Source organism: Clytia hemisphaerica, unplaced genomic scaffold, assembly GCF_902728285.1.
Source record: "Clytia hemisphaerica strain Z4C2 unplaced genomic scaffold, Clytia hemisphaerica genome assembly, whole genome shotgun sequence".
Lineage (NCBI taxonomy): Eukaryota > Metazoa > Cnidaria > Hydrozoa > Leptothecata > Clytiidae > Clytia > Clytia hemisphaerica.
Window position 1 is genome coordinate 64,872 of NW_027104459.1, and position 26,767 is coordinate 91,638.

The 26,767-nt window shown below is 36.0% G+C and overlaps 2 protein-coding genes across 2 annotated transcripts; both read right to left on the reverse strand.

The window, feature by feature from the left end:
* Positions 1 to 1,695: 1,695 nt before the first annotated feature.
* On the reverse strand, positions 1,696 to 3,168 carry LOC136821095 (uncharacterized). Its single transcript, XM_067077321.1, has one exon. It carries the CDS (start codon positions 3,166 to 3,168, stop codon positions 1,696 to 1,698), a length of 1,473 nt encoding a protein of 490 aa, XP_066933422.1.
* A 22,411-nt stretch (positions 3,169 to 25,579) lies between these two features.
* Positions 25,580 to 26,032, reverse strand: LOC136821096 (pleckstrin homology-like domain family A member 1). The gene has a single exon (XM_067077322.1). It carries the CDS (start codon positions 26,030 to 26,032, stop codon positions 25,580 to 25,582), a length of 453 nt encoding a protein of 150 aa, XP_066933423.1.
* Positions 26,033 to 26,767: the final 735 nt, after the last annotated feature.

The following is a 26,767-nucleotide window of genomic DNA, read 5'->3' on the forward strand; positions in this document are numbered from 1 at the left end:
CGGAAGCAACACAAGTTTGGTCGTGAGATGGTGCAGGTGTCTGTTGGATGGTTGGTAGCAATCGAACCCGGGGAGCACAGAGCTGACTGGTCTACGAGCTGAGCTGGGTTTCTGAGGAATGGAGAACTTTATCCGAAGACTTGCACACAACACGTATACCTATACATACATACATAACTTCATCCCTCTCAGCGAGAGGGTGAAGCTACGACAAATTTTCTCCAAGCTTCTCTGTCTTTCATGATGTTGATCGCTTCTTTCTTTGTTAATCCAGTATCCTCAAGTATGACACTTTTCAAGGTAGTGAAAGGTCTTCCAGTCTTTCTCTTCGAGTCGGGTGACCACATCAATAGCTGCGAGGCGGGCTCTTCTCGACGTGCTACGTGACCGGCGAGAGCAAGTCGACGTTTTCGTATTGTTGCAGAGATTGGAGGAATGTTTCCATAAAGGACTTTGTTAGACATACGTGTCGTTGGAGGTACGTTGCAGACAACTCTCAGCATTTTTGTGTATTTTCCGTCAAGGGATTTTGCAAGGGTCTTTGTCAAGGTCCAAGACTCAGATCCATAGAGCAATATTGATTCGGCTGTTTGTCTGAAAACCTTTATTTTTGTTTTCTTTTTAACTGGAGACTTCCATACTTTAGTCAGGGCGTTTACTGCGCCCCAAGCTTTTCCAATCCGTACATTCATGTCGTTAGCAGTGTTTGTCAGACCACCCAGGTAGGTAAAATCATCGACTTTTTCAATGATACTATCGTTTGAAGTTTTTAAAGGGGAAGAATCATTCGAGTTCACAAGCATATACTTTGTTTTCTTTGGATTCAGATAAAGACCAACCCGCTGGCAATCAGTTTCAACTCGGTGTAGGAGATCTTGAGCCTTCTTGATAGTTTCTTCGATCAATGCGATGTCGTCAGCGAAGTCTAAATCACTAAGAAGAAGTGGAGGATGTCTTCTGCTTCTCCTACGTTTCAAAACTATTCCGTCTGTATCAAGGATTGCAGATCTCATAGCGTAGTCTAGACAAATGATGAATAAAAAGGGTGCCAATGGATCACCTTGCAAAACTCCAGTCACGATTTTAAAAGGATCTGAGTCACCATCAGGGGTGGAAACATAACATGATGTATCTCTGTAAGAAGTCCTTATTGCGTTGACAGTTTCAAGTGGTATACCATAAGCCTCTAATATAGAGAACATCTTGTCTCTAATGATCGAGTCAAAAGCCTTTTTGAAATCGATGAATACAAGGACAGCTTCTTGTTTGTGATTTTTTAGCTCTTCTATAAGTCTACGAAGGGCGAGTAGATGGGACGAAGTCGATCGATTTTCACGAAACCCGTTTTGGTTAGGTCTCAAAACTTTGTCAACGGCCGGTCTTATACGATTTAGAATAAAACGATTAAAAATCTTTGATGCTGTCTGTGCAAGAGAGATACCGCGATAATTGTCGGGTTTAGATAAATCACCTTTTTTTGGTACAGGAATCAGTTTAAGAAGTCCCCATTCAGTTGGTCTGTCACCATGGTAAGCAGAATTGCAAAACTGTAACAGGATTTGATTGAGATTCTCAATTTTCCAGAATTCAACAGGAAGGCAGTCTGATCCTGGGGCCTTTCCATTTTTCATTTGTTTTATTGCTTTTGTTAGCTCGTTAATATCAAAGTCACCTTTCCGTATATCTTTCAATTCTTCAAAGACTCACGATTTCGACGTTCTCTGTCACATCGGGAGTGTTGTTTAGAAGTTTTTGGAAATGATTTTTCCAGATTTTGGGTCTATCTTCTCCGGAAATGAAATTTTGAGAGGTGGATTTCTTTCCAGACAACTCTTTTACGAGATTCCAAGCATTTCTACTGTCAGTAGCCGACTTACTTTCGAATAATTTGAGCGTGTCGTTGATTCTTTTCTCTTCAAGATCATCGTGAGTTGTTTTAATATTTTGTTGTTTGGCTTGGATGCTTTGGACTGGTGCAGTAATCGATTCTTTCCGACCTTTCTCGAGGATATCTTCTGAGACAGGAGCTCCAATTTTCTTCTTAGGAAGATGAAGAAGGCCTTCTTGGTTAGATACTTTCAAAAATTCTGAGTAGTTTTTTGACATATCAGGAAGAGCATTGAACTTAGCAGCAATGTTTGCACCGATCCTAGTGCCAAGATCTATATCATTTCGTATGGCTTGCCAATTAAGACGTTTTGACCGGTTAGGCTTTGGTGTTCGGAAACTCATTTGAATCATAGTCGATACAATGCGATGATCACTTCCAATTGGATTGGAAGACGAGTAAGCTTGGCAGTTGGGGATGCTGTTTCGCCAACGTTTCCTATACATGCAGTAGTCTATCTGTGCAAGATCTCCACGTGGTGAGCGCCAGGTCCAGAGCTTTTTGCGAGGCTTTTGAAAAGTGATGTTGCCTACGACCAGATTATGTTGTTCTGCGAATTCGCGTAAATATTTGCCGTTTCTGTTAAAATCATCATGGAAGGAAAATTTGCCTTCTAGTCTAGCATTGAAATCTCCTTGAATTAGCAACATGTTGTGATGAGGTATGGCTTCAGTTATCAGATCAAGAGTTTCGTAGAAGTCAATGACCTCTTGTTCAGGTCTCGAGTTGTGAGGTGAGTAGCAGGACAAGACACACGTTTTTGGGTTACCTTTGAAGACAGCAATCATAATATTCTCGTCGATAGAGTCTACAAAAGTTAGTAAGGGTAGAATGGAAGAGTGGACTACAATGCCAACACCGTGAATGGATGCTCCTTGCTCATTTCTTGTGGCTGAGGAGGTAAAGAGTGTGCAATTGCCAAGGTCATGGGAAACAATTTCAGGATCGCTCGGTTTATGAACGTAACGGTGTTCTTGGACACAGAGTATTTTGATATCGTGTTTTGACACAAGATGGTTAAGTTCTTTACGCGAACATATGGTTGAAAGAGTTCTGCAGTTTAACGTACCAGTTTTGTACGATTGAGAGGGTTTGGATAGCTTGACACGTCGAGTTCTATTAGAATCAGGTCTTCCAGAAGGATTGAGAGCTGGTTCGTCATGGGACGATAGGGTACTTTCGTCAAGACTTGATGCGTCAAGTAGAGGATCAAGGGCTTTAACCTTGGTGCTTCGAATGGACTTTGTCATAGCTTTTTCTAGTAGCTGTGGATTAGCCATGGTGGCTCGCTACGCCTACCATGACGCGCAGTAGTCAGATTTTGACTTTTTGCTCTCTGCCGTTGTTGTACGACGACAATCATCCGCCAAACAGCTTTGATGTTGGACCAGTACAAACGGTTTGTCGTTGTCTGCTTCAGCAACTACCAACTCTCCTGCAGCCAGAGAGTGGGGTTGTTTTATCGAGGTTTTCCATTCCTCTAGATCGGCTGTGTTTTGTTCCAAACAGGGGTACCACGTGAAGGCAACTGGCTCTCTCTCTCTCTACGTATACCTATGGTAAGAATTAAGTTGGTTTAATTCTTTTTTTTTTGATTTCATTGAGCATTTGGTATGTTGCACATTTCTCTACTGCCCTGGGGTAGATTGTTGATCCCCCAGGGGGCCAATCCGCAATTAGAAAGCTGTTCCTGGGACAGAACTGTAAAGTTGTTATATCAAAAATAAAGTCATGCATTGAATATGAGAGAAAGAATCACATTACATTGGTATCTGGGACACTAATCTTAACTAAGTAGTCTCTTTCAAAGGACTTAAGAAGGGTCTCCTGATAAGTGAATCCATGATAGAGAATTTACTATCTAAATTGATGAAAGAAAGCTTGGTTTTATTTTTATTTTGGTTATCCCTGTGCTGTGTGTGTTGTTTGGTTGGGAGTCTTGAAAAAAAAAAGATACAACGTCGTTTCGAACTATATCTAAAAGTCCGTTTGAAAACGAAAGTTATATCGGCTCGAATTAAAGATGGTACCGGAGTAGCGATATTTTCAAAACATCTACAAAATGTTTGTCTGTACTGTAAGACTTTGATTTTAAATGAATTGAATTTATGAACTTTTTTGGTTTACTTGGACAAGTTTTATTTTAATCAAAGAAACAAAGATGTAAGTGTTCACAACTCTTTGGAAAGCAGAATCATTCATACCGCTTGAAAAAGGAGGGGAGAGGAAGGACATATATCCAAAACAGAATGTTTTAAAGCCCACCCTCTTTCTTAGCCCTGACGAGACTAGAACTGATAAAATTGGAAAGGACATTGATTTAAAGCAATAGCTGTAAAGACAAAGATGCACCATTTTGGCCAAACGGTCTTAACCCTTTGTTGACTCCTCAATCTCGCTGGTTGCTTGGAGGAGATTTCATGACCTGAACTAATTTATTATTTTCTTGTTTTCATGTGACAATCAATGTCTGGCACACTCCTTGCTCAAGCTCAGCCACTCAGCACATGGTAATGAAGGCAACATCCATCTGAAAGTCGTGGCTCGTTACTTGGTGTCCTGCGATTTCAACGAAAAAAACGATTTGTTGTCTGTTTGGTTTGCATGGTATGGCCGGCTGATCATCCTACAATCCTTAAAGAACTGCGTCTTGAGATTCGACATTGGCAGATGGTTGTAATGGTCGTGGAAAACTGATTATTGAATGTGATCATATGTTGCACACGAAATGTGATTGGTGATTGGTTATTTTGATATTTATTGATTAAGTGTCTCGTACATATCGTTGGATGACACGGTATGTTGGGTGTTTTTGGTGAATGATTATTGAACATCAGGAAACATCATTGAGACATTCAAAACTTCACTTCTTCCATGATTTTTGAACTTCTGAGTTGGGGACAACTCAAAATGAACAGGGGGTGTATGTGAGAAAGCTAAAGGACTCAGGTTTCATGTTATGTTGATATAATGTTTTTATATAATATATTATATGTTACATGCATGTTATGATTGTATAATATATTATATATAGCTAGGTTGCCATCGTCCCTGACAGTAGAGATTATTGTTTGCATGAGACTATTTTAGATCTCTACTGGCCTCCAGTGTACTCCAGCTTTGAGTTCCTCGCTGGCAGGAGAATGGGCCACAACCGCAAGATGTTCAAGGTTTCGATTCTAATACATTCATGAAAGATTCAAAAATCTCAACGACCGTAAGGGGCCCAGTCTGTAAAATACCGGTTTCGCGGATTTCCACAGTCACGAATTCGATTAAAGATAACTAACAACGTCAATCGTCCAGTTATGGTCCCAGGTCGTTTACACCTAGGATCCATCCAGCTTTTAAACTCTGTCATGCCAATCGAGGTTGATTTCAAAGGAAATGATCAATCTACACCAGATCAACCAGCTGACGAAGTTCCAACCAAATTACCCGAAATTCCAGAGAACTGTGAGGAAACGTTTGTGAGTTCCGTTGATAAACTTAAACTAGGGAACTTAACTACCGAAGAAAAGAATAAAGTTAAAACATTGTTGTACAAGCACCGTGAAGTATTTGCCATCGACGATAGTGATGCCGGTGGTAATGCTGAAGATTTAGTAATGAACATTGAAACGACTGATGAAGTTCCGGTACAAAAGAACTACACCAATATTCCAAGACCGTTGTATGAGGACGTAAAAGCTCACATTGCTGACCTGATTCACCGAGGCTGGATCACCAAATCCAAATCTGCTTGGTCGTCACCAATCGTGTTAGCTCGTAAGAAAGGAGGAGGTGTAAGAGTTTGTTGTGACTACAGAGCTTTGAACAAGAAAACGATAACTGATCGTTACCCGATACCGAGAATTCAAACCTCACTTGAGAATTTAGGGGGCTGTAAATGGTTCACTACGTTAGATCTTACTCGAGCTTATCACCAGGGCTATGTTCATCCAGACAGTCGTGACAAGACAGCATTTATCACACACACCATGGGGCTTATACCAATGGACTAGAATACCTTTCGGTTTGAAAAATTCACCAGCCGTATTCCAACGTTATATGGAAGACACTCTACATGACTTTCGAGACGACTTCGCAATGCCGTACCTCGACGATATTATTGTTTATTCGACCGACTTAGATTCGCATCTTCAACATCTGAGTAAAGTCCTTCAACGAGTTAAAGAAAAAGGACTTAAGTTGAAATTGAAGAAATGTACATTCTTCGCGAGAGAAGTAAAATATCTCGGTAGAATTGTAAATGAGCACGGTTACCGTATGGATGAAGAAAGTATTGAAGCCGTTCGGATTCTCAAGAATATCAAACCGACAACTGTAGCTGAGGTGCGACAAGTTTTAGGACTTGTTGGTTATCATCGCCGTCATATTCAGGATTTTGCAACGATCGCAAAACCCTTAACCGACTTGCTGAGAGGATCCAACAACAATGGGAAGTTGCCCGTCGAATGGTCATCAGAGCACGCCAAAAGTCTCAACCAACTGATTGATTTTACTACATCATCACCAATACTGGCGTATCCAAGTTACGACGAAGAGTTTTATATTCACACAGATGCTAGTCAAAAGGGGCTAGGTTGTATATTATACCAAGTTCAAGAAGGAAAGAAAAGAGTTATTGCTTACGGAAGCAGAACTCTACAACCAGCCGAGAAAAATTATCACAGCACGAAATTAGAGTTTTTAGCCTTGAAGTGGGCTATATGTGAAAAGTTTCGTGATTTTGTCGCTTATGCAAACCATTTTACTGTATATACGGATAATAATCCACTACTGTACATAATGTCAAATACTTAACTTAACGCTAACGGTCAGCGTTGGGTTTCCGAGTTATCAGAGTTTAATTTTACGATAAAATACCGTCCGGGTATTATAAATCGAGATGCCGATACTTATCTCGATTACCACTCAACATTTCGAAGTATCAAGAGTTGTGTAGTGAAGAGGTTACACCTGATGTATTTCAGGCTGTAGCTTCAGCAGTTGAAGTACAAAGCAACAACGACGAAGTGTGGGTTTCAGTCATTGCTACCAACAACAATGATGAGGATGTTCCTGACGACGAAAACGTCATCTCCATCAACGAACTGATAGATGCTCAAGGTAATGACGTAGATATTTCACGTGTTATTCATCTGCTCGGAAATGACGAAAAAGCTTCGAGAGATGATTCAAAGTTTACAAAGAATTTGCTTCGCAGAAGGAGAAAACTGTTTGTCGACGACTGTTTACTCAAGAGAAGGTGTGGCCGATTCCATGAACAGATAATTTGGCCGAAATCATTAAAAAGCATTATCTACGAACACTTACACGTCAACATGGGTCATCTAATGACCGAAAGAGTATATCAGCTGGCTCGCCAACGGGTCTTTTGGCCTAACATGTTCAGTGACATTGATGACTACATCCACAAAGAATGTCAATGCACCGTGAATCGCAAACCGAACCGCGATTTACACGCTCCTCTTCAAAGTATTCACACTGCTTCACCAATGGAACTAGTTGCAATTGACTATCTCCATCTCGAAACTAGTTCACGTGGACATGAATATGTCCTATTGACCGTTGATCACTTTACAAGATTCGCCCAGGCTTATCCGACTAAAAATAAGTCTGCGCTTGCTGCTGCAAAACATCTGTACGGAGACTTTATTCTACGATTCGGCGTACCTACTCGCATCATGCACGACCAAGGTCGTGAATTCGAGAATAAACTGTTTGAAGAATTAGAGAAGTTGTCGGGTGTTACGAAATCAAGGACCACACCCTATCATCCACAAACAAACGGTGCCTGTGAACGGATGAACCGAACGCTTCTACAAATGATGAGAACACTTGAAGAGAAGGAAAAGACAAGATGGCATGAGAAACTTAACAAATTAACATTCGCTTATAACTGCACACAACACGAAACAACAGGTTACTCTCCTTATTTCTTATTATTCGGACGAGAACCTTCCATCTTTCTTGATAGATTGATTGGGAAAGAACCAAAAACTGAACGCAAAAACTTACGATCAATACATCAACGATTGGAAAGATCAAATGCAAGAGGCATACGAAATTGCCTTTGAACGAGCATCCAAGAAGAAAGCCAACGATACGAGAAGACAAGCTGAGAAACCATGCCTTGCTCCTCTACTACCAGGAGACAGAGTATTATTGAAAAACGTGAAAGAACGCGGTGGTCCAGGAAAACTACGTAGCCATTGGGAACGTAGAGTCTACCGAATTCAAGAAAGTCAAGGCCCAGTTTACACGGTCGTTGACGAAAAGCATGCTGCTGCTAAACCTCGCGTTGTTCACCGCAACATGATTATGCCAGTTGGCAACGAGTTTATTTTAGATCCACAGGAGAAGAGGCAAAAGCCAAAGAAACAACAAGACGCACGACAACCACCACGACAGGAACCTCCTGTACACGTCGATGAAGGTCACGCCGAAAGTGACGACGAACCTCCGTTACATCTGGTGCAACACTACGATAACGTAATGGACGACGAAGTACAACATCGCGTACAGAACGATCCTGAGACGATTCCTAACGAGCCTGACGTTCCTCAAGACGACGAGAACGTTGAAACGGCAAACGAATCATCTGGTGAAGAAGAACCCGTCGAACAGCTCCCTGAACGACGACAACGTAGACCACGTCGGGTATTTACGTACGATGTACCCGGTCAACCGTCGATCTATAATTTGTCAGCAAATCAGCCAATTTATTACACAACGCAGCCAGCTTCAAACTACTTCAGTTATTGTTTCCAACAACCAATGTTTCCAATCCAACAAAACTGTATGTATCAACCTACGTACCCTACAGTTCCGTACGGTACTCAAAGCTTCAACGCTGTTCCAAACACGTATCAAAATGGATACCCTCAACAACCAAATGTATATTTTAATTATTAATCAAATGAACTGTTATTCATTGATCTCGGACTGTTATTCAAGATAACAATGTTGTATCGGACGTTCCCGATGAAATCTTGAAACTCACGTCAATGTTAGGCAACTAACAACTCCGAAACTACTGAATAATTCGTCACTCGTAGCTGCAGAATCGAGGAGGGCAAACATTTAAAGTCGGGGAGAGTGTCGCCCTTATGAATTTGGGCGTATGAGAACGCTCTTTTGCGGCCCGAGAAATGTTTGTCTGACGGACAGGATAATTCAGTTTTAATGGAAATCCAAGATGGCGGCTGTGGTTTCAGTCAACAGATAAATTAAATGCAAGAAGAGAACATTTAGTATATTTATCAACTCTATTCGACTCAAATCTCTGTCTCACTTCCCCTAAGTTACATGTACGATGCTTTGTCGACATTTGTAACGCTCCCTACAAATAAAAGAAAAAAAAGTTTCGTCTAAAAGAACTACACAAATCCGAATTCCACCAAAATATTTTCACAGGCAATATATATTTCTCAAATTTTTAATACATGATTTTCTATAAGCATACAAACATTTGAAGACAGGCTCAGAGATGTTCTGAAAAATGTTAAAAAGGAAGCTTTAACTCAAGCAAAACTACAGGGAAATTCCGCAAATCCGTAAAACCCGAGCCAAAAACAGGAAAATATATTTTTCGTAGGCTCGAGTTAATGCTTATCATCGGCTTAAATTGCTGCCATAATGAGCCTCGATATGCTTTCAAGTACAATGCTTATATAAAAAAACGTGTATTTCACAAGAAGTAAATTTCGCAGATTACTATATTTATACTACATTGTCTTTCAGGATTTTCATGCCTTTCTACATCTAAACTGCGCATGCTGATTGCTGAAATAGGTTTTTAAATCATCTTTAATCTCAACTATCATATAGTGGTCTTTGGACATTCTGCTTTCTTTGGGACTGAATTTTGCAATCTACAACCAAAGTCGGGACTTTAGCAAAATTTACCCCCTCAAAATTATCCCATTAAAGTATCTAACATAAAGTTTAGCAGTACTTCATTTTATTATAAATGTGGTCCAGCTTTGATTAGTAAGCGACACATTCTGACGAGGACGTGTTGAACATGTATCAATTCAGTAAGATAGAATAATTACAGTAAGGTAAACAATGATTTTTCTATATAGAGTACGAAGGTTTTTCTAAAACGCTAATCAGGCAACTAGGTCGGAAAATTGTAAGATGAATCATGAGGAATTTTTCTCAATTTAGATTTTGCCCCGTTCTCTTCCAAACACACTTTTAAGCAGTTAGCTTGGCAGTGAAATTCTTTGTAAAGGATCTCCGGGAATAAAGCTTTCTCGTCAACAGGGTCGATTGACATCATCCCCTTCCAGAAGTAGGAGAATCGCTGAAGGATGCACTTTCTTTTTGCACTATAAAATTTTCTTGCAAGGACGTACGTAAGGATTGGTGGACGATAGTAGTATTCCCGGTATTTGACAACAATGTCGGAGCCAATCTTTACCTTTTTCCCTGTTGGGAAATGCATCCTGCATTGCTCGCATTTGACGGCACGCTTACATTCTTCATTACCCAACCGGTGAATGGTGAATGGCTCGTTATTGTGCCAAAACTCCTTGAAAACCATTTCTTTCTCCTCATCGACTTTGAGGATCGAAATCCGTTTTCAGGTGGGTGATTGGGTGCGATTTTATGTTTTTTTTCCATGCCGTTTCTTCTTTTCATGCGGTTTCTTTCCACCACGCTTTGGAACATTAACCACCTTCGCAGGGTCGACTTTAAACTCATCCAAGAATCTGTTCAAGGTATCATTATAAGCATGGAATGCAATGATGTGACAGCACAGACCTTTAAAGCCGAATTCTGAACAGTCACATTTCCCGTTGATGCCCACAATGGCGTTGCTATCGTAGCCCGATATAGATGTAACACCAGAAACCGGTTTTCCTACTCTTCCTTGAGCGATGATAAATTCAGCATCTGTCCAAGGTTTTTCAAGAGTAGAAATTGGGAGATCAGCCAACTGACAAGCTTCATTCAATGTTAGAAGTATTGCACCTTTGAATTTAAACTTTATAATACCGAAATTTCGAAGCAAAACTTCATGGATTTCCGATAACGAAACAATTTCAAAATTCCGAAATTCCGAAGAAAAAAGGTCGATTTCTACAAGTCCAAAAAACCGCACGCCCCCTACAAATCGAGGGTTTTATTCCCTGGGAATTGGGCCATAGAAATTCTTCAACGGAGAAAAACTTCATATTCCCTTTGGGATAAAAAGAAGCTGGGGGACTTTATTCATTCATACAAGCTGTTATCTAAAATATTAAAAGACTTACCGTTTTTTTCAAGACTTCATCGTTCCTGATAAACACAGGACATAAGCAAAAAATAGATCAATATCATTATCACTGGAAGTATATATTTTGATTTTTTCATCACAAACTGTAGTGTTATAGTTTTAGAATCCAATCTAAAAAATTTTCCTCTCCAACTCCTTCAGGTCAAAGGAAAATTTGAGTACTTAAATCAGGTAAAACATTCGCAACAGTCATCATAACGGGGCAATCTTGTGCAAATTTTCTTGTTGAGAAATTTATTTGTTCTATAGATACGCAGAATTGTATTTTTTCACTACGTCACATTACGTTTTTCTATTGGTTAGGGTTATACACAGACTGGTATTTTTGCACTACGTCGAATTACGTTTTTCTTACGTAACTCCCGTCAACAAGGTTCCAGAGATCTGATCTTTGGCGTGAAGCACCACCTTTTAGATACTAACACACGTGCCGAATTTCAATGCATGATATATAACGGTTCGAGAGTTATTTGAGAATTAGTAATTAGTAATTTGCGGAATTTCAACGTAACTCTCGATGACGTCATTGTGTTGGTCTGAAATTTTTCATGTGGGCTTTTGTCACAAAGTGGCTACCTTGTGCAAATTTTCTTGTTGAGAAACATATTCGTTCCAGAGATACGCAGACTTGTATTTTTGCACTACGTAACATTACGTTTTTCTTACGTATCTTCTTCCCACGATTTAATCTTTTCAGGCAGGACTTTCATATAAACCTTACGTGTTCACACCAAATTTGGGCTTGTTGGTCCTATTTCTCTTTGAATTAGAGCAGTTCTAAGTTTTGGTGGTAAACGGTTATAGGATGACTACGTGATTTTACGTTTTTCTTATGTAACTCCCGTCGAAAAAGTACTAGAGAGCTGATTTTTGGCATGAAGCAATTAATTTACAAAATTTTTAATAATTTTTAGAATCATTTTATAACAAATATTTATATTTCAATAATCTAATCTACTAATCAACCCATTGACAAGATGCATTTAAGACAAACCACAATTTAAAACCTTTTTTCTTCAAATTTGCACCACTTGAAATGACACTATTTTTACATTATTAATCAAGATCAACAGCTTAGTGTCTAGACATATCCAGATAGATATAGCATGCTTTGTGTTTCACTGTGTGGCCTCTTTTTAATTTGTAAGTCGTTTTGTAATCTTTTTTTATTGTATCATACTTTTCTTTTGTGTTCGTTTGTGCTTGGGTAAACATGTAACAAATTATATTCAATTTCTCAATGAATTTCATAAGAATTATATTTATTCGGTTGTAGTTTTTTACTTTATAATTAGGCTGTATTGTTCGGCCTTTATGTTGTTGTTTTGTGGAAATGTTTTTTATAATGTTACTTTTCTTTTAACTTATCAGTTTCAATAATGCTCTCTGCATTGGAGGTATTATTTTCGCGAAATTAAGTACATAGTCAAGATCATTTCCTTTCTTTTTTTGTTGCTTGATTTCTGTTTCAAAAACACAAAAAACATTTGTATCATAATTGCATCTAGTATAATTTGTATTTCTTAATTGAGCCCGATTTTCGAAAAAAACATTTTTGGGCAAATTTGGGCCAAAAAACGGCTAAAAAATGGTTTTTTTGGACCTTGTAAAAAATTGATTTTTTGCATGAAAGTAGGGTACCATCATAGGTTAACAAATGACTTAAGCAGATTTTCGCGAAAAAATTATGTTGGCTCAAAAAACGAATGTTTATCTATAAGAATCACGTTTAATAAGCATACATCAATGTTCTTAGTCAAATTACTCAATTTTTTAATGAGATAGATATTTTTTTGCTCACGAAGTCTTGAATATGAAAGAATATTTCAAGAGCATGAAATTTTGGTTTCTAAATGTTTTTTTATAAGAAACAAACGACTAATTTTAATAGATCATCAATATTTTTGCTAATGAGGGCTTACTTTTGAAGGATATGTGTGTTGCTTGGTGTGTTTTAATAAAAAAACTGGCCAATTTCGATATTTTTTTATAACCACATTATCAATTGCTTAGGTATTAGCTTTTCTCAAGATTGGCTCTTTCATTTTTTATGATTTTTTTGCACAAAGATGCATAACTATAAACCCTCAAAGGTGACGGAGCCCGAGTTTCGAAAAACAATATTTTTGGGCCAAAAAACGGCTAAAAAACAGGTTTTTTGGACTTTGTGAAAAATTGGATCATTAATTTTTTCTAATCTTTTGCATGAACGTAGGGTACCATCATAGGTAAAAGATGGCTCAAGCAGGTTTTTGCAAAAAAAATAAGTTGGCTCAAAAAACGCATGTTTATCTATTAATAAGCATACATCAATGTTCTTAGCCAAAAGATGGCTCAAGCAGATATTTGTAAAAAACTAATTTTTCAGCTCAAAAAACGCATCTTTATCCATAAGAATCACTATTAATAAGTATACATTAATGTTCTTAGCCAAATTACTCAATTTTTTGACGAGATGGATGTTTTTTTGCTCACGAAGTCTTGAATATGAAAGAATATTTCAAGAGCATGAAATTTTGGTTTCTAAATGTTTTTTTATAAGAAACAAACGACTAATTTTAATAGATCATCAATATTTGTGTTCTGAATGATTTTTTAATGTCACGTCACGTAGATATCAATTATAAATATGTTAAATGCACAATCAGGTAGGTCCATAAAAGTATCACTTGTTTGTTACAAATCTATGAAAAGAAACAGCCCTTTAACCCTGAAATCCAAAAATGCAAAAATAAATCTGGAAATTTCTGAGAACTACTTTAGAAGGATTTCTCCTATTTTCATTGTTTTAAAGAGGTAAAATAATACAACTCTATTCAAATGTCAAGTTTGATTCTCGAATTCTTTTGGACTAGTTAATGTTGATATTTACTATAAAATACTAGGTCACGACCGCCTTCCATCACACATTATTAACTCCCTACATGTCATCTCCAGTACATTTTAGATTATTCATTGAAAACAAATTACAATATAGTCATTTTTCATGTCTCGATTATTCAATTCCGAATAAAAGACATTCAGGGAAAAAAAGAGAAACACTTGGGTAATCTAGTTAAAAAAAACCGAAAGTCAAGCCAAGGCAAAACGAGATTAGCGTACCACTATGAAAGAAACCGTCTCCGGTGGTCGATAACTACATCCTTTTGTTATAAATGTATGATCAAACATTAGGTAGATACTTTTCAATGCAATTTGAATATAAAAAGTAGACATAAATTTATAAACTATTAACAACGATCTATGAAACTAATAAAACCGACAGTAAAAACAACAACAGTGATGAATCTACTAAATATGAACAGACTCTAATATATATAAAGATATAAATCAACAACAAGAACAATATTTGTGAGCAATAACAATAACAAAATACAACAAGGAATAAAAGCAACAATTAAAACCCACAGCTATAATAAGAAAAGATACTAGTATGCAAAAAAGATAACAAGAAACTAGTGCAGGCTAAGAAATTGGGACAGACTAGCTAGAACTCTAGCGTGCTTTACTCTTGCTTCTGCTCAAATTGTCAAATTATTCTAAACTAAAGTTTTACTTGAATTAAATTGTCTTACTTGTCACATCATATTGCAAAGTATATGACAAAAGTATTATAAAACATTCTTAAACAAATCAATACTAAGCAAAAAATCAAAAGTCAGATGAAGATAAAGAAGACTTGTCTGAGCTAAAGGAATCATCATGCATTGAACCTGCTCTTACATCAGTGTCGCTTTCTTCTATATCTGGTTCAGAGTCAATTAGATTATTTTCACTGTCATTGAAACTTTTACTGGCTGCAGTTTCTTGACATAAAAGGTCATGTTGTTTTAAAATATTCGGGACAATGTAAACCACTTTGGGAGTGACATCCATATTGAATAGAGAGGTGGATAGAGTAATATAGCTTTTATCAAAACTATGATTGGAAACTATGATTGGACATATTATCAATTATTTCCTCAATTGAACTCAAAGGGAAATCCTGATGTTAAATCATTATTTAGAAGCACACCCTTGCTTGATTGCGAATCTGAGCATTGTTGTCGTAAGCTCAGAAGACTGTTTCTTAGTATTTCACGCCCATGTGCATTGAGTATAAAACTTGGTTTTTGTTTTTCATTTGGTTTAAATAAAAGTAGGTTATGTACAGTACATATTGCATCACAATTTCCGTATGAACATTGTTGTTGACAAATATCACAACAATCATGTTGCTTTTCCAAAGGTTTCATTTGCTTTGTAGAGTATTGAGAAAGTAATGTTTTCCTACGACATACCTCCTTTGTTGAGCAATAATCTTTCATTTCTTTATCTATCTTGGGAGAGGCACAAGAATGAGGATATTTGATGATAATAGCTTGGCTTTTCTGGTCATCTCTTCCAGGTCTTCCAGACTATTGAAAATAGTCATCCAGACTGCACGGAGGTCCATAGTCGATGACTGAGTGTAAACCTTTACAGTCTACACCCATGCCAAACGCTACAGAGGCTACTAAAAATCATCTTTCCATCAGCAGCTGAAACGGAATTAAGGACCCAATCAAGAACGTCTGGATGTGTTTCTGCTGTATACTTAGCGTAAGGCCTAGTTTTGAAGTTTTCATATTTATCTTTCATTACATCGTTAAAAGCATAAAAAATCAATGTACTTTGGTCAACTTTTCTAGCAAACACATTCTTCTTTGATTCGTAACCATTTAACATCATATCATTCACATAATTTTTTAATATGAAGCTTGCATCCTTGATCTCAAATTTTAATACAAAATATCTAGTGTTGTCTTTGTTTGGTATTTTCTTAATGATCTTTGGTGAATTTAAGCCTAGACTATTTGTAACAGCTTTAATTTAGAACCTAAAAAAGAAGTTGAAACGGCAGACAACAACGAGGAAAGTCAGTAGATATTTCTTTTTTCAAACTAACTTTTTCTATGCTGTTTATATGTTATAAATTTAACTTTGTACCTCATTTATGTCACCTGGTTTTCAAGCTTCAAAATACAAGTAACGAAATGTGATTTCAAGTAAATAGAAATAAACCTCGTTCTCTGTGTAAAAAATTTGCATACTTGACATTGCATGCTTGTAGTATGCCTGATTTAAGAAGATCAGAGGGTGACATTTTAGATATTGTTCCACGTGCCTTACCGACCCTGTTTTTTCCAGAATTGAACAATTGAACAATAGATTAAAATTACCAAACATGCTAAAATGAATATATCGAGGTGTAATTTAAGTTGGGTTTGGAAATAAAGAAAAGTAACCTTACATTGCCAACTCTTCTTTGGTGAATTTCATTGACAAAAGCTCATTGACAAAAGGTCAATGTGTTTAAAAAGCTATCATTTATGTATGCTCAAAAAATTTTATAAACAATTTAAGCGAAGAAAAGGGCACAAGAGTGTGCACAAAAATTAAATTTGTGATGTGCTATTTTCGGAAATTTTGGCATAGCGTGCATGCTCGTGTACCTTAAAGGAAGAAATTTTGGGAATTTAAATTGGTGGATGAATGATAGATATTTTTGTCCAAAAAAGCCATTAAAAGAGGAAAAACCTGTTTTAAGGCCTGATAAAGCACAAATTTTGGGGAGTAAATGGAGGAAATTTAAATTTGGCGGATGACGAAAATTAAATTTAGCGGGTCAAAATTTATTCCCTTAAGGTAACAGGTCTTTATTAGCTTTTAAACCCGACTTGGTTAGGATAACACAAAGGTTTAAATTGAGTCAAAGTAACTGAAATTATTTTACTAGACAACTGGCAATTTGGTTCAGTAGCTAATTTCAAAGCTAATTCTTTTTCTTTTTTCGTGGAATCACATTTGTAATGATGCATATGATAAATGTACAAATAGATCACCTTAACTGACGAAGGTGTAAATTTATTGACCAACTGGGTCAGTTGAGTGTTCTTCTTTAGTTTAGATCCACTCGGTGTAACATTTCCACATTCCTGAAAGTTGGTTTTAAGAAAAACTTTTTTGAATGTATTAATATGGTGTCCAAAGCTACAGAAGTCATTGAGCAAAATAGTAAACATCTCCAGGGACCTCGGCAATCTGTGAAGAATATTTTTTAAGTTTAAATCCTTCTTTTTTCAAATCTGTTAACAATCTAGTAAGGTACATTATGGAAGTTAGCTCAAGTATGTCCTGGCATTTCCCAATGTAAATTGAAACCATGTGGACGGTCCCCTGAAGTCTCAGCTTTCAAACTAACTATCTCAATGCAATGATAAATCTTCTTACCAATGTGACATTGGGCAATACATCTTGCACCTTGGATGATTTACTTCGACTATCACTGCTAATCACCTAGAAAAGTATTTTAGAGTATTTTATTTGTTTGATTAAAACATTGTATACATCAATAAAAATTTTGGCTTTTTAAAAACTTTTTTTTACTTTTTAAAACTTTTTTAAACCTGGAAAATCCCTGGGAAAAAAAGAATAGTGTCTAAAATTATAAGATACATAACATTTCTTCTATTTTCTAGTTTCTTACCGTATTGTTGTGGTTGGGACCAACATTGTTTATTGACTCCAGCGTTGAAATGATGTCAGGCACACATATCGATTTGATTTGATGCAGTTGTTGATCTAGTAAGTAAATTATTTTAATTTGTAAATGCAAACTAACCTCACCTGTAACTAACTGCCTTAAATATTACAATTGACTCAATTTAAAAGGCTGTGCATTGATAAAAAACCTATTGGACAACCTTACCTCTGATTGTACCTGCCTTGTTGCATCTTCGAGCTCTCTTTTCAATCTCGAACAGTTAGAACATTCTTTGTCTATGAAATGTTAAGAAGACGACATGGTACATTTTTAATTGGATTTCATAGTTGGCACATGATTACTTTTGCAAAATAAAGTTAAATTAGTTGAAAAAAATATGACACCACCTTTGGTGTCTGGCATGCTCTGTTTCAGGGTATGTATATTAGAAAAATTTGGGTTATGACGGTGGGCGTAGGTACTTAATTCTCAGACATTTGATTTGAAGCAAATCTACTACAAACTTTTTTGATGTCAGCTTCCTTTTAGGATACATACCTTTGGTGGAGGTCATGTTGTGATAAACTGCTCAACGGTCGTAAGGGGCTTATTTCGGTTTTTTCAAAACTGCATGTACTTCCACCTCATAAACATACCTATATTTGGGCTTTTTTGGAGAAGCTTAATTTGGCCGTCATGAATGTGTCCTGTCAGATGTCCCATAATGCACCAAATTCGAAAAAAATGGGAAAATCCTTGAAAAATCCGCCATTTTGATGACGTCATTGACAGAAAAACTTGAATAAGTTCAGGTAGAAAAAGATTTCGAGCTGAAATTTCGACCAGAGACGTATATAAATAAAACAAATTAGAAAATTGGAAAACAAAATCGAAAAAACGTATACGTCAGCAAAAATGGCTGAAAAACCATTTTTGGAAAGAAATGCTGACGTCATCAAAAAATCAAAACAATTTCGATTTAAAATGCTTTTAGTTCTTAATTTGAATCTCTGTTAAAAATTTGAGCTCGAAATCTTGTTTCTACCTGAACTTATTAAAGTTTTTCTGACAATGACGTCATCAAAATGGCGGATTTTTCAAGGATTTTCCAAAATTTTTCGAGTTTGGTGAATTATGGGACATCTGACAGGACACATTCATGACGGCTAAATAAAGCTTCTCCAAAAAAGTCCAAAAATAGGTATGTTTATGAGGTGGAAGTACATGCAGTTTTGAAAAAACCGAAAATGAGCCCCTTACGACCGTTGAGTGGGGATTGCTTTTCTATGGAAGAAAAAACAGCTGTAATAGTTCATAAAGTTATTTTGCTAAAATGTGTCTTTCCTAGATGGCTTATTACAGTGCCTTACAATATTGAATACTGATATTTCCATTCTGTTTGACCAGATAACAAATAAGACCTTTATGAAATTTACTTACCTTTTGAGATAGCGGGCAAGGGCAGATTAATTTATGCAGGTCGGTTTTCATTTTTATTCTCACTTTGTTGCTGGAAAAGTTGTGGGTCTTCTACGTGTTTTGTGCTTGAGCATTCTTCAATTTCAAAATCTGTAAAAAAAGTACACATCATAATTTGTTACTGCTAAATTACGCTTAAATTTTGTGCCTGAAGTTGTATGTCATGTTTTATAAAAAGCAGAAAGATCTTCATTTTATGATCTATTTTTTTACCAATACTACTAACATTGCTCATTTAAGAATCTGATTTATCCTCTAGGCCTTTAATGATTCGGTTAACTTACCTTCACTTTCATCCATTCTGGAGATGTTGTAATTTAACATGTCAGCATCATCAAATTGGTCCAGTATTTCATCGGACACACCTAGGTCTTTCAATGCATCTAAGAATAAATATGATAAAATATAAAAAATAATGCACTTAATGTTAATGTCCAGCCTCTAGTTTTGTTACAGTCACATTTAATGCTGGAATGGATTAATTGTGTTAAAATCATATTTAAAAGGCCAATATTCATATTAGACACCTAATTGACCATCTGAGCTTATTTCATGTCTGTTTTATTCAAAGTTTCCTGGCCCAGAACGGATGTTGTCTTTGCTTTAGCCTTTTTCATATTGTTTTCCTTGTCTAAAATAAAATATTGCAGCAATTAGCCTTCATTAGACCAGAGTCGACACAGTTCCTATTACTGAAAACTTCTAATTAATTAATGCCAAAATTGCCCGTTTTGCAAAACTTAAATATTTAAATTAATTTATTCTTGCATTAAAATTCTCCCTTAAAGTAAATCTTAGATAAAGGTTTTCACCTCTCTGTTCCTTGTTTTTTTTTACCTCTGTTTCGTCATTTGTCTTTTTCTTTGCATTGTTTTTCTTGGGTTCTAAAGAAAATTTTATAATTGTTATAACCCCCTGTTTCATTCAAACTGTAAAAATTGAAGTATCTTATAAAACATTTACACGTTTTTGTTATATGAACAAACTATATAAGAACATAAGGCTTCGAGGCCTAAAAATTTAAGAACATTCTAAGAACATTTTTAGGCTTCAAATCCAAAAAACTAAGCACACCCGAAGGCTTCGAAAATTTTTGACGTTCTTATTAAAAAACGTGTAAATAAATTTTTAGTTAAAACTTTCTTAAATAGGTAGCGTATCAGAGACTTACCTTGGTTGCTAGACGCATTCTTTGGGTCTTCGGTTGTTTGGTCTGCTGAAAAATACAGGTACAATGATATAAATTTTTTAAATAAAGATTATTAAATTTTAAATAGTCAAAAATATGTTTTTGAGACAACTCAAGTTCGTTTTGCAAGTTATGGATTTTAAAGCTTGAGAAATTATTTGCAGTGTATCTTCTTTATCTTTCTCGAATTTTTGCTTTTTTGTTCGTGGCTTCTTTGTCTTTTCTGAAAAGAATAATTATGCATTCTATTTAGTTCTGACGATATTAATTATTTTCCATTATCAGACAAGCAACAAGATTTAGTAAATGTGAGCCCTCATAATATATGCTTATAAAAAATAGTATTCCAGGAGTAATATAAATATTTTTAACTATTGGAATAAGCCAAATTTTATTCCCTCTTGAAATATCGATACACTTTAGAGGTATAACAATATATAATAATGATTGAATTTTTCTCCTCAGATAAAATGGAATTTGCTAACCATGATCTTCAGAATCGTTGTCATCTTGGTTTTCGTCTTGAAGCTCATCTACATCTTCTATAACAAACAAGGTGGAGCAATATTTTCATTTTTAAAATATAAAGACTCAGAAAATGATAGGTTCAGGAAAGTTTGTCTCCACGTATGTGGACACTTCGCCTCACAAACATTTTTCCAGCCTGTATTCGTGCTGTACAACGCTGCATATTTCCAAAAAGAACTGTACAGTAGTAAATGTATCATCGATTTTTTCTCTTTTTCAGGTCATCAAATGTGATTTTTGGACAAACCTCCTAAATGACAGGTTATTGGTGTGTTATAATGTGTTATATCACTGAACAGATCATAATATTTGAAGATGTTTAACCTTAAATCATTCGGTTTCAAAGGCCCACGACAGTGTACTTAAATGAAGATGGTTTCGAGTATTGACGAATCCGTTTTCTCTAAGAGTTTATGATTAAGTTTTCTATTCAGAAACAATTACGATACCTATAAATACAAAAATAAATAATTACAAACCTTCCATTGTTGTTGACCTAATTTTTTGTCGTTTTATTTCCAACAAGACTGCGGGATAGTATGCCTTATGGTGGGTGTAGAAGAAAGCATACTTTTTCAACTCCTCCAATTCTTGGGTACTTGCAGGAAATGTACCACTAAGTTTTCCTATTTCGGAAATATTTAACTAAGTTACCCGATGTCGCATAACCGAGATTTACAACTTCGAAAATATTTGGCGAAGTCACCCGACGTAACTTAACCAAGTTTTCCATCTTCGGAAATATTTGAATTGAGTTTCCCGATGTCGTTTAACTTTAAGTCTCCGTATTTTTCTGTAGATGTAAGATAAACAAAGTTATCCGATTTTGGGGAACAATACGGGTAATATACTTTATTTCGCCGGAAAACTTTTGATATTAGGTTGAGTTTACTCAGTTCTAAGAACTTTTCAAACTAATGATAGCGGAGTACGGATATCTTTGTTTTTAAGGTATAAATGTGCAGTGAAAATGACCAATAGATAATTAATTAATAATGTCGGCTCTCTCGATTGGGCAATTTAATACGGAAAAGAAAGTTTACCAAAGTATGTAAGATGAGTTTTTTCACAAAATGTAACACGAGAAACGTTTGAATATTATGTCATTTTTAGATATATCTTTAGTTGATCTTATATTAAATAAACCAGCTGTGCTGGAAGGTCAGCCCGAAATGATAAGAAAGATTAGAAGATAAGAAGATTGAAATAATTAATTCAAGGAAAACTAGTTGTCCCGTATATTCCAAGGAAAATTAGTTATCGCGTATTCTCCAAGGAAAATTAGTTATTGCGTATTTTCCAAGGAAAATCACTGGTCTGTATTTTCTGAGGAAAATTAGTTGTTGCATATTTTTCAAGGAAAATTAGTTATTGCATATTTTCCAAGGAAGATCACTAGACCTTATTTTCCATGGAAAATCACTGGTCCGTATTTTCTGAGGAAAATTAGTTGTTGCGCATTTTCCAAGGAAAATCCTTTGTTCCGTTCTTTCCCAGGAAAATCAATTTTCACGTATTTTTCAAGGAAAATTAATCATTACATACTTTCCAAGGAAAATCAATTGTGTCATATTCTCCAAGGAAAATCACAGCACTTTATAGATTTTCTTTTGAAAGAAAAGGTATTTCCCTTGCAAAAAATACAAAATAACTGAAATTCCCAATGCGAAAATTCATAGCCTGTCTTATTTAATTGAAAATACAGATTTTATTAATTTTTCTCTTGGAAAACTGCTCAGAATGATGATTTCACAAACTGGGGGGAGGAGTCTTCAAAAGTCATGCATCCAACGACATGTTCTAGTCCAACAGCTAAAAAGTCTGATAAGGCAATCAAAGGGTTGCTCCAGTTTTTCCGAAACCGATCTTGTCCGACAAAAAGTGTAAAAAAAATATTTGTTTCCGAAAAAGCGTTATTAGCCTGTCTGACTAGCCAACCAATTTTTAACACTTCAAAGTGGCGATGGACCGTGTCCGTCTAGTACAGACTTATAAACTAAATTTAGGGAAAAAGTCTCTCAAAGGGTCCCAAAATCATCAAAATTTTGTCTCTCAAATGGGCGATCTTCGATTTTTGCCTTGAACATACCTGTCACCTCGCAAACCTAGTACCCCCCCCCCCCCCCGGGAACATCCCTGTGCCCCTTTTTGCCACCTGGTAAGTCTGTTTTAAACTTTTAGAAAGAAAAATATCAACGAGGAGTATGAAAATCTAGTGAAAATCAATTGATATATAAAGTTGAAAATATTTATAGAGCCTGCGACGTTTTCTGTTTGACATTCTGTTTTTACCTTTTTGAAGGCGTTTTCAAGCTCAGAAAATTATGGATTGTACCTGAAGACTTGAGTACCGTCTGGACCGTTATAAAGCCAACGAGTGCTTGAAAAATCGATATTTTTGATTAGGTCTGAAATATTTTTGATCCCTGTGGATAGATTAGTTTAGAAAAGAAAAAAAAATTACATGTGGGGGAATCGAACCCTAGACCATCTGGCCTTAAAAAGGGGCAAGAGCGCCTCGCTCCGAGGGGGAAGAAAAAAAGAGAAAAGGGGGAAGGTAAGAAGGAAAAGAAAAGAGTGTAAAGCGGGCCTTAGGACCCGCGCGAAATTTTCAAAATATGGCTCTATCTACATCTTATTTTCCAGAATTTAAGCGGAGTTGGTACCACGAATTTCGCGCTATCAATTTGATGAATTCGTTTATCTATTTTTACTTTAGGCTTTCGATTACTGAGGCTTGGGACGATAAATTCCTAACTTGGAGGCATGCATCAAAGTGAAGTTACGCAAGCTAGGCAAACGTCGACAGTACATGAAACAGATAAAATTTTAAAGCCGGAAAAAGTTAGGCGCAGACGAGAATCGAAATCGCGATATTCTGTTTACAAGAGAAACACTTTGCCTCTAAGCTACAAACACAACGCCCTGTACGGATATTCGAAATGTATGATGTTCATTATTCATTTCATGACTAAATTGAAAAGAAAGACAATTCGAAGGGATTCATTTTAATGCAATGAAAAGTGTATGAACTCGACTCAGTTAATAATTTCGTGTTATGTTATTTTTGGTAATTTTCTCATCAATCTATATATTTGAAGATTCTATATTTATTTATAATTTTGATAGCTATAAAATAAAAATAAATTATCTCTTTGAGTATAAAGTAACTTTTGATGCACCAACTAGCTTCCACCTGTTATGATGGGTTGGGTTTGAACCAACTATCTTTAAGTACTTTTTTACTCAAAAAATACTATTTCTACCAGCAAATATAATGTAACAAAACAAAACAGTGACTAGCTAATGAAAATCTAATCAAAAACTCGTCATCTTATCATACAAAATGAAAAATTTCAGCTTTCACTTTGATAAAGAAAGGAAAACCTCTTTTTGTTTCGACTCCATAGATAGATTTAAGATCGTTAAGTATTCATCGCTTAATTTGTTAGTCGTCACTAAAAACATCATACAGATGATGAACATAACAACCCCCTCTCACAGACCCGGTTGCCTAAGTTGGTGTGCAAATAACGGACTGAAACTCACTGGGGATTGGTATTCCCATATTTATTTTGACTGGGGATTTGAATTCCATTGTTTTCGAGACAAAAGAATCAGTGGGGATGGAAAAAATAGTACAATATTTTGCAGTTAGGAATTGCTTATCTGATTATTTTCAGCGGAGACAGAAAGTATAGTATAATTTTCCATTGGGAACGATGTTTTGGCAAATTTTTCCAGTGGGAAGGGGTCCGCGAGTCTGTGAGAAGGGGGTGTAACATACAAACATATAAATATCTATTTAAATATACCTATTTAAATATACCTATGTAAAAATAAAAAAGTTTAAAAACCTTTGAGAATAAAAAAGTTTAAAAACCTTTGAGAGGGATGCTAAAAATCCAAATCAGCAAAGCAAAAATAATAATCAGTCTTGAATTTGGTCCTATATTTTAAGCCGTCAACTAAAAGTGCCATGATACTACATACTATACAAAAATATACAGTTAAAAATATATACATATAGTTAAAAAATCTAAAAATAGGTTCTATATAGGGCATGATGTAGAGCACATATAAAATAATAAAAAATATATGCCACTGTGTGATGTATGTGGGAGAAAATAAAAATAAAAAGCAATGGAAACAACCTTTCATGGTTAAAACCTTATAACCGTGACAATTTGACAGAGAAGTAGTCAACCAACTCACCAAAAACACCAATGTCAATGTAAAACTTCTCGATTTCATCAATTCAAATTCTTTGCAAGAAGCCCGACTTAGAGAATTAAAAAGTCTCTCCAATCTTGCAAACATTTGACATGGAAAAAGTGTCTCTTTTGAAAAAATCAATAATCAATAAAAAGAACGAAAGAAGGTCAGATATAATCCGACAAGCAAGCCAAACACGACATATACGTTTCAATTACTCCAAACGTTCATAATGTCGCTAATAGATTGTAGTTCGATAAGAATGGGTCGAAGTCACTGTTGTTTTGCAGCATTTTCCTTCTCTTTTTGCTCAGCTAGCCATTCACTGTACGGTTGGGACATTGTGTTTGGACACCATCTTTTTCCTTTGTACCAGCCGTGAGTGCCTTTCACCTGTTGCTTGCACATCTGGCATGTATGAGGCTTGCAGGTTTTGGCTGGCTCCGGTGCAAGGGTCGGTGGTATGTTGGGTCGCAGAGTTGTCTAAGCTGAATTGAAGGGTGATGCCATACGGTGAAACAATGGATGTATGCTTGGTTGTGAATGGTAAAGAGGTGACGTTTGTTGGTAAGGGTTTGGCTGTGATTGTTGGAAAGGATTTGGTGGTTGGTAGATGTTTGGATAAACTTGCATGGGAAAAGGAAAAAATCGAGGCTGTGGTTGTGCAGAAAACCGAACTTGTGGGATGCTTGGCGGAGCGAAGTATGATGGGATTGACTCTCGTTGTTGTTGTTGTTGAGGTCGTTGAGTTGGTGGCTTCGATTGGGTTGCAGATTCAGCAGGTCTCTTCCGTTTTCGAAATTTGAGCAATCCGGATCGATTTTGTGGTTCGGGAAACGTTGCCAGGGGTAGTGAGCTTTCGACAATCTGGTGGTCTGCTGTTTTCGGTAGATTTGGAGAAACAGTCACTTTGCCTGGCGGGTCTCTACCCTGCATTAAATTGACACATGGTTTGCGCAATGTCTGAATTTTAAGCCGCGAAACAAATCTTTGCGGAGATTCAATGGCACGAAAAAAACCTAGTTAATAACACTATATAACTAGAAAAGTTAAAAGCTCAAAGAAAATCAAAATACCGTTTTTTATGATTAACTATGACTAATGACGTCACAAAAATATTAGAGAAAAGGTAAAATATATAAAATATTGAAAAAAAGTAAACAAATATAGCATCCAAAAGTTATATTTTTTGAAGTGCATGTCAAAAAGTAAAAAACTTTCAAAACAGGGAAACAATTTCATAATTTCCAACAACATACACTTTTTTTAATACAAGAACAATTTAATAAGAACTACGAGGATCAAAATCGCCAAAAAATAAGAACAATTTAAGAACAATGCTGAGTCTGAAACTACTCAATTTCAAGCAATTTAGGGGTCAAAGTAATAAAAATTGGGTATAATGCCTAAAATACCTCACTTACTGAAGCCATTTTATAATTTTCAAAAGCATGCTGCAAAAGCAAAAAATGTCACATAAAGTGGCAATCATGATTTCCAAAAAAATCAAAAAGAAAAAAGTCGTCATGCCAGGAAATTGCTTGAAAAAATTTTCAATTGAGGCGAAAATAAAAAATGTAGTGTTTCCAGAAACCGGCCGGGTGAAAAATAATAATTCTCTGACCCAGTGGCAGACTATATGGGTTCATCTATATAACTGTAGTTCATCAT

Coding starts and splice junctions, on each gene's coding strand:
- LOC136821095 (XM_067077321.1), bottom strand. CDS start 3,168: ATGGCTAATCCACAGCTACTAGAAAAAGCTATGACAAAGTCCATTCGA.
- LOC136821096 (XM_067077322.1), bottom strand. CDS start 26,032: ATGCAGGGTAGAGACCCGCCAGGCAAAGTGACTGTTTCTCCAAATCTA.